The following is a 12,526-nucleotide window of genomic DNA, read 5'->3' on the forward strand; positions in this document are numbered from 1 at the left end:
TCTGTTCACGGCGCGCTTGCCTGCATGGATCCTCCCAATCAAATCATGTATCCTTTACTCCAGAATACTGGTAGAATATTCCTCCGAAGTGCAGAGCGCGACTCATGGCTTTGATGCGTACCCCTACGCGGTGATGAACGGGTCCTCAGGACCCATTATTCGCTCCAAGGGAATGTTTCTCAGATTGGCCTGTGGGGCTTGCTTCGAAACAGCCTCCTCCGAATCCCGTCTATTATAAAGACGGGACTTGGTCTGCTGCTATGGAAAACCATTACAACAGCATTGTCTTTCACTCTCTCTCTCTACTTTTTTCAACTACACATTCTTTTTTTTCCAAGCAAACTGTGTTTGCTATCCACTCTCTCTAGTTTTTTGCATCAACAAGAATTGAACTATGAAGTACTCTTTCTTTGCCGCCATTGCGGCAGCTCTCGCTACCACCGTCAGCGCTGCTGATGGCGTTAAGGGTGCTGCTGAGGGTTTCGCCAAGGGTTCGTTAGCTTTTGTGTTGTTTCCAGGATGTAAACTTATACGTGAACAGGTGTAACTGGTGGTGGCAGCGCCGCCCCTGTCTACCCCACGACCAACGCTGAGCTGGTTAGCTACCTCGGTGATGGACAGGCTCGCACCATTGTCCTCACCAAGACCTTCGACTTCACTGGCAGTGAGGGCAAGGCCACCTCTGCTGGTTGCCGTCCCTGGGGTACTGGTTCCGGATGCCAGATTGCCATCAACAAGGACAACTGGTGCGACAACTACCAGAAGAATGCACCCAAGGTTGCCAGCATCACCTACGACAAGGCTGGTGTTATTGGTATCACTGTTGGCTCCAACAAGTCTCTTATCGGCCAGGGCAACAAGGGTATCATCAAAGGAAAGGGTATTCGCATGGCCAACGGCGTCAAGAACATCATCATCCAGAATGTCCGTTTCACCAATATTAACCCTGAGTACGTGTGGGGTGGTGATGCCATCACCGTCGACGGTGGTAAGTTGCAATCTTGATTCAGAATCTTACCCAGTATCTAATAAACGATAATTACAGGCGACATGATCTGGATCGACCACTGTACCACCGACCTGATTGCCCGCCAGCACATTGTCCTTGGTGAGAGTCCTTCCGGCCGTGTTACCATCTCCAACAACGAGATCAACGGCGCCACCGCCTGGTCCGCCACCTGCGATGGCCACCACTACTGGGGAATCTACCTCACCGGCAGCAACGACATGGTCACCCTCAAGGGCAACTACATCCACCACACCTCTGGCCGCTCGCCAAAGGTCGCTGGCAACACCCTTCTCCACGCCGTCGGCAACTACTTCTACGCCAACTCCGGTCACGCTTTCGAGGCCGACGCTGGTGCCAAGATCGTCGCTGAGGGCAATGCTTTCCAGAACGTCGTGGCCTCGTCTCAGGCTGGTCTTGCCGGCAAGGTCTTTGCTTCCGGTGGTGCCGCTTGCAAGAGCGGTCTTGGCCGCAACTGCGAGCCCAACGTTTACAGTTCTTCCGCTGCCATGGCTGGCTCTGACACCAGCGTCATTGCTGGCTTCTCTGGAAAGAACATTGCTGCTGCCGTGTCTGGTGCCAACGCTAAGAACGTTGTCAACACCGCTGGTTACGGAAGGATCTAAATTGTTCATTTCACCCCCCTTGAACTAGTAGTTGTGGATGTGTGGAGACGTGGCGAAAGCGGCTGAGAAGTACTGCCATAGATTTATTCTTCTGTAAATATCTTTCTTTAAACAATCGCTTTAGGCGATTGGTAAATACATACATTATATTGCTGATCAAAAAATCCGAGTCTTGCTTGAGTGTTTCACTTGGTGATTCCATAGCCACTGTTCTTTTCGATCATTTACTTGAAACAAACATACACGGGTACCTTGCAGCACAGGCTGGCCGTGCCGAAATCTGAATAGGGGTTAGGTGGGGACATAACCGGCAAAAGTCGTAATTCCATCGGCACTCTCTCTGCTGCCACAATAGCTAAAACCACACATGTTGCATAAATCGCGCCATTTCCATAGCCTATTTTTCTTCGATTTGCATTCTTAGCTTCTATCCTAGTATTTTCCCAACGCCAAGCTATATTTAACTAACTTACCGATCTTGATTACATGGAACCCCCCCCCCCCCCCCCCTTCCAGTTGTAATACTTGACCCAGTACATTCTGAAACATGCCCCTCCCCGATTACTTTTCTTACTTACACAACACCGTTCATCCCTGCAACCTTGAATGCAACAACCGAACCACTCTATCCACGCTTTTCCAAAAACAACCCACAATTTAGCAACATCAGGTGTTTTTTCTCGGTCAGCTTTTAATTTCCTGCAGCTGTTAGCTCGTTCCAAGCATTCCCACCCTTGGCTTCGCCGGTAGAAATAGAATAGGCATTGTTGCGCGCGAGTCACATCTTTTCGGCCACCAGGCGGACGGGTGGGGCCCTTTTTAGTGGTTATATTGCGATAGAATAACGTTATCTTGTGTAGTAAGTGGGAGAAACATGGAGGGTGTATATTGGAGGAATGTATTTTTTCCGTGGGTATATTAAGAGAGGGAAGTGCCCTGGTGGATGGAAGGATATATTGGGATCTGCGAGTGCGGAGGAAATGGTTGTGAGTTATTGATTGAAGTTAGTTTGGGGATGGGAGTATTCTACTGTTTAATAGTAGGGTAGATAGGAATCCTATGGCTTTTTCTTCTGATTGGGGAGTGAAAAGATTGTGAGAGTGCCGGTTAGGCGATTGGGCGTGGTGATGCGAGGATGCGTTTCGCGCGGTTGATTCAAGTTTGATATACATACTAAAGCTGCTATTGCTACATAAACTGAGTAACTGCCTGAGGTTCGTCTCTTGGATACCACTCTACTGCCCCTCTGCCTCTTCGAGACTGACTGCACGCCTTGTACCGACTAGACAGATGAAGAAATTCATATGCAAATGGATTAGATGTTTCCTGTAGATCGAGGCGCTTCCTGTTTCCATATCTTGAGCTTGTACACCTTCTGCTTACTTACCGTGTCGAGTGAACAGATAACGCCCGGTGGCAATTCTGCGTAATATCTGACAAGAGAGACATCTGCAGGTTCGGATCTAGTGTGTCCGTGCTGATGGCTTTGGTCCACTGCTGCGGCATTTGTGCGGTGACCACTCGATTCAGTTGAAGAGTGCTGGGAAATTATCGAATTCTATATTACATAGGAGCATTGATCCATAGGAGCATTGATCGTATGATCAGAGCTTTCGCTTCTATCGATGAAGAAGAGCCGGTTGGCGGATAACAACCTCTAGATGAAATGACGAGGTGCGTTCTAGATTCTGAACTGCAAGTCTAGGATGTTTGACATGAAGATATCTTGTTGGGAACAATTGTCTCTGTCAGTGAGGAGAGCTGATAATATGTATCTGAAAGAGAAATTTATTTCCGATGCTTATGTGTGCTGCTTTGATTTCGAGGAACTCATGCTTTGAGCAGTTGGCCTCTTACACCAACGATGCAATCGAAGAGGACAATGCCAATGAATAGACATTTTCATGGTGAAATTCGAAGTAGAAAAACCTCAAGAACACGCATGAAGGAGAAAAGGAGCCTGCTGCCCTGAAGTGAAAATAAAATACAGAATGTACAGGGGAATCGTTCGGCGGAAGGCCCCACATCGAACCGATTGTCAGCGTTTCAAACCCAATCTCACGATGGTTCAGAATAAGCCTTGCAGGGATTGAGATGATATGGTTTCGGTCAATATTTGTGACGATGGAAGACTGCAGAAATGGAAGACGGAGCATGCCCCGTCAAAACCAACCCCAAATACTTGGTCAAGTCATCATAAACAACTTGCACCCAGCCTACCTACTCAGATCAGTAGCCGTCATGCGTATACATAGAAGACAGGTATCCATAATATTCATGTCTTCATTACAATATAGGTTTACACAAGCGGATTACTGGGGCTGCACAATTGATTGGCTTGTCCTGTTGGCAAAGCTCCGCAACAGCAACTCTTGGTATCGGAAAAACACAACTATAGAAGAATTTTACCTTCACTGAACAGGTACAGAGACGCTCGGGAGATGCGTTGGTCAAGTGGCGTCGATTGTCTGCTAGGGTGGCGGATAGGTCAGGACATGGATGTGGTTGTTGCGCCAACGCCCAGTTGTTTAGTGTGGCGGCAATCTTTCCGCCCGCCGACGTGTACGTACCCTGGCCTGGGGCTTCGTCACCGTGTACCGACATTTTGCGTTCCAATTCAACGCATTGCTACGAACATTACGATTTCTTTTTAACGGCTTGAGGCTTTTTTTTCACGACGTTCCTGGCTGCTGCAGAGGTGACGAAACTGCAAGCGCCGTACGTACCTCAGCAACATTTTCAGAGTCAACCCGCAACGCAATCGCATCCGCAAATAGCCCGCACACCGCACATGCTATAGTCGCACCTCCGTCAGTGTTTACGAAAAATGCTCGGCTTCCGGCCCCTATCGGTGGGCAAGAGGAAAGCACAGTCATACAACCAGGCACCCTCCGCCGAGCGCGATGTTGAAGACGGCGGATATGATGAAAAGGGCCACGACAGCGACGACTACGAAGCCTACATGTCTTCCGACTCATCGAGTCCGTCTTCTTCGCGGCACTCTTCAGGCGCATACGACCAAAACCCAAATAACATCGAGTCGCGGCCACTCCGACGAACCCCCAAATCCCACCGAAGAGCACCATCGAGACCTACCGTAAGCGCATACAGCTACAGAAACCCCCGGGCTTGTACACGATACTTCGGCCTGGCAATAGCATCCACACTGCTCTTGTTCATGTGGTTCCTGTTTAGCAGCAGTTGGCAATCGATAAGAAACGCCGAGCTCGGTCTGCATAAGCCTCCCCCACCGCCAAACGTATGGGAGAGCTTCCCGTTCCTGAAGAGATACCACGGTGGAATCCGGTCGCTAGTCAGCCGGGAAAAGAATGTCCCCGAATACCCCACCAAGCAGGATATTGACCCTGAGATGCCGCCTGCGGAGCCCAAGGACGGAGCAAAAGAGCGGAGATCAGAAGGTGCACACATTGCCGATTCTATACCTTTTGACCCCTTTCCAGAATACAGCGGCGCAAATTATGTGGACAAGTACGGGCCTGTCGAGACATGTTATATTGATGCAAACGACACTATCAAGGTACCGGGGCTGCGAGCATACAAGGGTGTTCCCCAGGGCATGCCAGACAATGTTATTGGAAGCTATGAACTACTGGGCTTGAGAAACGATGTCTGCTTTGAGCGCTTTGGTCGATTGGGTCCATATGGCCTAGGTTACAGCAAACGGCGAGGCGGTACTGGCGCTGGCATGGAGGGCGACCGGGAAGGAATCGAAGATGTTTGGAAGACTGATGCCGAGGTCGACTTTCGCGAGGTCAACTGGGCTGATGCTGTCAATCGGTGCTTGGAAAAGAACAAGGGCCGCTTCGAAAAGCAACCCACCCCTCGTCCCCATGGTTTCCAGAGTATGCGGAAGCGTGACACCGAGACCGAAGAGAAAACACCTGTTGACAGCACAACCCGCGAGAAGCCAAAGAAGGCGCACAAGGCCCTTCTTCCACGCACTGCAGTCCTTCTCCGAACATGGTGGGACTACCAATACGATGATGAGGATCTAATGTACCTCCGCGCTCTAATCTCTGAGCTAAGCCTTTCCTCGGGAGGCGAATACGAGGTTCATTTCTTGATCCATGTCAAGGATGACAACAAGCAGATTTGGGCCGACGAAAAGGTCTACGAAGAAGTCCTCAAGAACTCTTTGCCTGCCGAATTTGCCGGCATGGGCACTCTCTGGTCAGAACGTCAAATGGGCCTAATCTATGGAGGCCTTGAGGAGACCAACTACCGTGGTCTGCCCGTCCATGGCGCCTATCGATCTACCTTTATGCCAGTAACTTACTTTGCCCACCAGCACCCTGAATACGACTACTTCTGGCACTGGGAGATGGACGTGCGATACACTGGACACTACTATCATCTTTTTGAACAAGTCTCCAAGTGGACAGCTGCCCAGCCCCGCAAAGGATTATGGGAACGCAACGGGCGTTTTTACGTACCTACTGTGCATGAAACTTGGGAGGACTTCAAGCATACAGTACGTGTGCAGACCGAACATGGCACCAATAGCCAGGCAAACAGATGGTCTAAGCATCTCCCACCAAATCCCCATGTCCCTGGCCGAGAGACGCTCAAGCCTGAAAAAGCAATCTGGGGTCCTGAGCTTCCAGATGACTACCCAGGAATCGAGATTGACCCTGCTGTAAAACCGAACACTACAATGGCCGAGGACAAGTACGAGTGGGGCGTAGGCGAGCCTGCAGATCTTATCGTATTCAACCCCCTGTTCGACCCTGACCAGACCAACTGGATCCTGGCCGATGACACTACTGGTTATGATCTCAAGAATGGCCGCCCACCACGACGAACAGCCATCAACACCTCTGGACGCCTGTCAAGAAGACTTTTGGAAACAATGCACCGCGAACAGTCGCTCTTCCGTCATACCATGTTCAGCGAGATGTGGCCTGCGTCGTGCGCTCTTCATCATGGCCTCAAAGCCGTGTACGCTCCTCATCCTGTTTTCATTGATCGCAAATGGCCCACGCAGTACCTAGCTGCTATTTTTAACAATGGTCGCAACGGCGCATCAGGAGGTGCCCGCCTTTCCGTCTTCTCTGACGAGAGGCAACACAACTTCCTCGGCACCACATGGTACTACCACGCCGGCTTTGCACCCAACCTGTGGAAGCGCTGGATGGGATACAAGGTCGATAACGATGGTGGCGAGGAATACGAGCTGGCTCACGAAGGCCGCATGTGTCTTCCAGCAGTGTTGCTACATCCAGTCAAGCAAGTCGACTTGATACAAGAGCGTGTAGAAGAAACTTCAGCAGATGAGCGTTGATGAGCAGGCATTTTTTGGTCATTGCAAAAATTTGGTGTATAGGCGCAAACGGGTTTGGGTCGTATTGGTACGCCATAAACAAGCCTCCCTCACGTTTGAATTCTTGATGTTAAACGATTAGACACGATTTCCGCCATTCACGTTGTGATAATGGTAATATATGAGTTTTTAGCACTTCAAAGGCGCCCCCCCCCCATTTAATTCAACACCATCTCCCTATTCACCGGCGCACTTCTCGGCACAAAAACATTCCCTCAAGCACCTCTCTCATCTTGCTCCTGTGTGCCTGAGAGAATTATGCTGAAGCCTTGGCCCATGTCGCCGACGAAGGCTGTCGCTGCTGATGCGGTAGTTGTCGAAGAAAGACTTCGTTTGCGTTGATGGCTCTGTCTCCCCGCCTTCATTTTCCTGATGTGCTGCATGGTGAGGTCTGAGGTTGGGGGTGTCGATGTAGAAGAGGCTGAGGGATTCACTGCGCCTTGTTTTTTTTTTTGCGGCAGAGACTGCGACGGTGTGGGCGGGGAGCATCATACGTGGGATTGCTTTGGACGCGTATGATCCAGATTTTTTTTTTTCGCTAGCCGTTGATGGTACATCATGTTCCGTCTCTCCTTGCTTTTTGGCCAGTTGTGCCGGAGGCTTTTGGTGTATTGAGTCTAGGGTTTGGTTCGGTGATGCTGAAGCATGTGCAGTGTTCATCTTTGGTAGTTCTAGGTATGTAGTGTAATCGGAAAGTTTGTTCTTTTTTTGTTCCCGTATTTAGCTGACGGCTGTGTGGCGTAGAGGTTTGCGTGGGCGGCTTGCGCACCTGCGATACCTGCTGCCAGATTCGGCAAATGGGTGTGAAGCATCATTGTTTGCTTCTGAGATTCCTGGGCCTGAACCTTCGTACTTCTCTGATAGAGTGATGCCGCTAGTTGCTATACGAGAATTGGGTTACAGAGGGCAGAGATGGTTTCTGGGACTTCAAGTTGGGTTGAGATGAAGCCTGTGGTTTCCATGGTATAAATGCGAGGCGTCGTAGAGAAGTGGCGTTTAATGTTGCTACGTGGTTTGGAGAGCCTGGGGCGCATTGTCGGTAGAAGGGAGAATACGGAAAGTCTTGACATAGTTACCGGTGCATGTTGTTTACATTGCTATTTGGATGCGACGTTGTATTGTTGATGTGTGTATGTGGTACTTCACCTACGTAGTTCTAAAATTGACTTGAATGCTTGTTGTCTACTAGATTGGACTAGCCGGACCGAGGTACAAAGCCGAGCAGCATACGCTCGATCTACATGGCATTTTCAAAACCGTATACAATACAATGGACTAGACTAAATTTTTATACGTACACTATTAATACTCCGATACACCACACATGCGCCGTGAATAGACACCATCTAATACTTGTCGGTGTTCATACCTTTTGAATCAAAACTCCGTCAAACCTTGTTGTCCTTGGTTCCATCACGGACGTATTCTATTCCACATTCCTAGCCGTGACTTTGCATGGGAAACCATGAACTGGGTGAGCTGCTCCTTGAGGCACTTGGTACGCCCTCTCCCCAAAAACAGTCTTGATACCAGAAGACGGATGCAACTGATCCCATTCCTCATACTGATCATGCACATCAAACTCACGCACCGTCATTGCCAAGGTGATCTTGATGTCGAGCATAGCGAGGGTCTGGCCCATGCAGTTACGAGGACCATACTCAAAAGGTCGCCAACCACCCTTTGGCGGATACAATGGGTGACCGGGTTCCACTAGCCAACGATCAGGAATGAACTTGTGAGGTTCGGGCCAATAGTTTGGGTTTCGCTGCACAGCGCCGTGGACAATCCAAATGTTGATGCCTTCAGTGGGATATTTGTTGCCATTCTTGTCACGCAGGAAGACACCGGGAAGCCCGCCTCGCATGCCTGATGCAGGAGGGTAGAGGCGCAGAGTCTCTTTGATCACTGCAGTTGTGTAGGTCAGTTTGTTGATTTCTTCCGGGTGTTCTTTGAGGACTCGAGCAGCTGAGTCGGTACCCTTGCCGAAGACTTGGTCTAGTTCTTCGCGCACTTTAGATAGAACCTCAGGGTGCTTGGACATCATGTAGAGACTGTACACAATGGTAGCTGCCGTAGAGTCATGTCCCGCAAATAGAAAGAGGCGAATCTGGGTAGTAGCCCATCTCTTAAATTCGGGGTCAAGCTTATCGGCACCTTTGCGTTCGCCCATGTAATCTGCTATGGTAAGGTCCATGACAGACTTGGCCCCCTTGGACGGCTCATTGGACTTCCACTGTTCATATCGCTTGTCCAGCTCATTGCCGACATAGCTGTCCATGATCTTGCCGTTGCGCCACTCGGTGATAGGTCTCATTGGGTTCCAGCGTTTGAAAGGATTCAGCTCCTCGTCTTGACAATGCCATTGGATGGAGCTCCGCATGGCAGCAGCAAGTGCGTTGTGTCGAGTCATAGAGTGGAGACGAGCATTGCTGACATGGTCAGCGCTTGCACCAAAGTACGGTACATCTCATGTGTGCTTACATTGTAATCGACCCAATCACGTCCATCATGTAGTCGCATGTCAGATCGTCTAGCGAAAAGGTGTCACCCTTTTTCGCGTGCTCACGCAGCAGCGCCACATATACCTCGGCCTCTTCGATAATGTGAGGCGTACTCTCGAGCATCACGTTGGCACTGAATCCATGGTTGAAGAGAGCTCTTGAACGCTTCCACTCGGCGCCATTCATATCGAAGAGATTTGGGCCGCCGGCAAAAGGGGCGAAAAACGGAATGAGAATTGGTGGCTTGGGAAGGTCGTACTCTTGACAAGCCTGTATGGCAAGGTCGGGAGAAGTGACTACCATCAGCGGACTCGAAAAAGGCCAAAGGTCAATGTAGAAGCAGCCATCCGACTTCTTGAATTCGTAGGAGAGAAGAGTAAAGGCATCTGATTGCTGCGAGCCCTTGGGGAACTTTTCGAGCAAAGCTGGAAGAGTCTGAAGGCTGCCAGCCCCAAAGTCCCACGCAGGCATGGGCTAGAAGATGAGAGCGTCAGCAAGGAACCGCACAGAGAGACTATCACAGCTGCGTACCAGACCTTGCTTCTTGAGCCTATAGAAGATCATGCGGTTCTTGATCATCTTGAAGGTGAATACGCCAATGGCAGCGACGGCCGCCGGCAGGGCGACCTGCCATGCGATGCTGCTGTACGAGAAGGAAGCCATGGCGATAGTATGGTAGCCTCTCGATGAGGGCGACGCGGAAGGTCTTCTGATAAAGGAGAGACGAGGCTGGGTGGATTGTCGTTATTGTCGTTGCTATTGTTACTGTTGCTGGTGGTCTTGGTGCCAATTTCGGTTAATGAGGCGCAGGCGGCGTGGGTAGTAGTACTTGTGGATCGTTTGTCGTGCAAGGCAGGCTGCAGGGCAGGCGACATGGCAAGCGGCCCCCAAACCCCCCCACCCACTTTGCAAGCTATCGAAAATATGGGGGCAATTCACCCACTGCCCCACGTTTAGCCGCTCGTTACAAATCCGCGTACCTATAATATGCCTTGGCCCCCAAAAAAGAACAGACTCTGTGTTCATGCACACCGGAAGGCAGCACGGGCAGTGCTGAGGCTGAGGCGCCGCGATGTTACGTCGGGGACTAACTGACCACTTGGACGAGGCTGAACCATGTGCGGGGGGAGAGGGTTGATTTATTCCTGTAAGCCCTAACAGATTAAGCAGTAAGACGTGCAGAGTCGACGACGCACCTTCGGCACTGTGCTTCCATTGCGAGATCCGAGTCGTGGTGATATGATATAGGGATTAGCATGTCTTTCCTTCGTCTTGTCAGCGTGCAAGCTGACAAGGCATCTCTCTCCATACCTACTCATCTCATTTTTCGCCTTTTCTTTACACCATCATGAGGCCCGAGGACACTGCAGGCCGTGTGCCCAGAGAGGCCCTAATCGTGAGCATGGCGTTTGTGCATCCAATTGTTCTGCGTTAACATGATTGTTAGATATCCCAGTCAGTAATGCTTGCCCTATGTGTGGTAGCAGTCACCACACGCTTCATCATTCGCTTCAGAGTGCAGAAGCAATCATTCTCCGCCGATGATGGCTTCTTGCTCCTCGCTTTTAGCCTTCTTCTGTGCAGCGTTGTCGTCATGTTCACAGAAGTTATGGATCGCATGTATCTCATTGTTGCTCTGCAGACTGGCGTTCCGGGAGTTGTACCTCCTCCAGACTGGATGCAGATATCATTCCACTTCCACAAATGGGTCACTGTATGTGGTATGGTATCGTGGGCCGCTGTGGTCGCTGTCAAGCTCAGCTTCTTGTTTTTCTTCAAGAAATTGATTGACCGGGTGCCGGTACTCAACTACTACTGGTGGGTGGTAGTCCTCTTCAACGTGGCCTGCCTTGGCTATGGCATTGCTATCTGGTACATCGGGTGCCCTTATTATTTCGACCCGAGAGAACGTAAGTAAGCCGGTCCTCCAACCGTTACAATGCTGACATCCAGCAAGTCCAATGCGCTACAGGCAGGTTCAAAAAGCTTCTCGTCCATCACTCCACTGCCCAAATGGTCCTTGACCTCGTCGGTGATGCTATGAGTAAGTTCTTTTCCCATGCATTCTAAAAAAACATGTCTAATACCCAATAGTCCTTGCCATACCAATTTGTATCATCTGGCAGATTAAAGTACAGTGGACGCAAAAGGTTGCTTTGGCATCCTCGCTTTGCTTGACTGTTATCATGATGGCCACCACAGTTGCTCGTCTTGCCGGACTGATCAACAACGATATGGTTGATACCATATGGGAGTTGTATTGGACTGTCGTCAGCGCCCAGGTCGGTGTCTTCCTCGCGGCAGCAACTGCTTTCCGGAGCTTTTTCATATCACGGAAAAACAGCAAGGCGTTAACGCCCAAAGAGCAAGCTCAGCGCTTTTTCTCTGCATCTTTTGCTGCAAAGTTCAATCGCAAGAGGAAAGACACACTGCTGGATGATACACTTGAGTCTGGGACCGGAAAGGGTCCTTTGGGCTTACCGTCCGTTCCCAGGGCTCAAATGACCGGTCTTCGGACATTTATCAACGACCAAGGAGAGATTCAGTCAATCCAAGCAAACTCGCCAGAGTCTACTCTTTACGGCAAGGAAGAAGATAGTGCTCGGCTGCACTCATCCGCGTCCAGCAAGGAGCCAGTCGTAGTGATAAGGGACGTGTAAGCTGAGATTCTTACTCTCCCACACCTTCCCAAGTGGTTGGGTGTCTCTCTGTATTTCAGCAGCGATTAGAAATTACCTGGAGACATCAATAGCGATTGAGATGAAAGAGTTGTTTTTCTCAATGTCAGTATCTCCACTTGTACTGTAACTGAATGAATTGATGGTTGCCACGATGTTACTCTGAGAGCCTGCAAAGAACCATGTACCACAGCTCCATGTCCTCAGCTCCGATTTTGCTGTGCAATGAACCATCTGTAGATATGATTGGTTATCATGTGCCAAAAATATTCAACACCTTCCACGAATGGGAGTGCAGGAACAAGGAAGTGTACAGGTAGACTAGGCAGCTTTCTAGAATCCTTGCCGAAAACCCCACAATATTAGCATGC

The 12,526-nt window shown here is 50.0% G+C and overlaps 4 protein-coding genes across 4 annotated transcripts; 3 read left to right on the forward strand and 1 right to left on the reverse strand.

Moving 5' to 3' along the window:
- Nucleotides 1–270: 270 nt before the first annotated feature.
- PSV08DRAFT_276175 (polysaccharide lyase) lies at nucleotides 271–1,786 on the forward strand. Its single transcript, XM_014217216.1, has 3 exons — nucleotides 271–491; nucleotides 542–988; nucleotides 1,046–1,786. The coding sequence occupies exons 1-3, from the start codon at nucleotides 395–397 to the stop codon at nucleotides 1,630–1,632; spliced, it is 1,131 nt and encodes a 376-aa protein (XP_014072691.1). The 5' UTR covers nucleotides 271–394; the 3' UTR covers nucleotides 1,633–1,786.
- Nucleotides 1,787–4,459: 2,673 nt separating this feature from the next.
- PSV08DRAFT_197264 (uncharacterized protein) lies at nucleotides 4,460–7,109 on the forward strand (the record flags this gene model as incomplete). Its single annotated transcript, XM_014217215.2, has 1 exon — nucleotides 4,460–7,109. The coding sequence occupies one exon, from the start codon at nucleotides 4,460–4,462 to the stop codon at nucleotides 6,932–6,934; it is 2,475 nt and encodes an 824-aa protein (XP_014072690.1). The 3' UTR covers nucleotides 6,935–7,109.
- A 972-nt stretch (nucleotides 7,110–8,081) lies between these two features.
- Nucleotides 8,082–10,140, reverse strand: PSV08DRAFT_218004 (cytochrome P450; the record flags this gene model as incomplete). Its single annotated transcript, XM_014217214.1, has 3 exons — nucleotides 8,082–9,420; nucleotides 9,458–9,951; nucleotides 10,009–10,140. The coding sequence occupies 3 exons, from the start codon at nucleotides 10,138–10,140 to the stop codon at nucleotides 8,400–8,402; spliced, it is 1,647 nt and encodes a 548-aa protein (XP_014072689.1). The 3' UTR covers nucleotides 8,082–8,399.
- Nucleotides 10,141–10,805: 665 nt separating this feature from the next.
- PSV08DRAFT_276208 (uncharacterized protein) lies at nucleotides 10,806–12,246 on the forward strand. The gene is made up of 4 exons (XM_014217201.2): nucleotides 10,806–10,873; nucleotides 10,925–11,387; nucleotides 11,435–11,521; nucleotides 11,572–12,246. The coding sequence occupies exons 1-4, from the start codon at nucleotides 10,826–10,828 to the stop codon at nucleotides 12,135–12,137; spliced, it is 1,164 nt and encodes a 387-aa protein (XP_014072676.1). The 5' UTR covers nucleotides 10,806–10,825; the 3' UTR covers nucleotides 12,138–12,246.
- The last annotated feature ends 280 nt before the right edge of the window (nucleotides 12,247–12,526 follow it).

Source organism: Bipolaris maydis (assembly GCF_028858645.1).
Source record: "Bipolaris maydis strain C4 unplaced genomic scaffold PSV08scaffold_3, whole genome shotgun sequence".
Lineage (NCBI taxonomy): Eukaryota > Fungi > Ascomycota > Dothideomycetes > Pleosporales > Pleosporaceae > Bipolaris > Bipolaris maydis.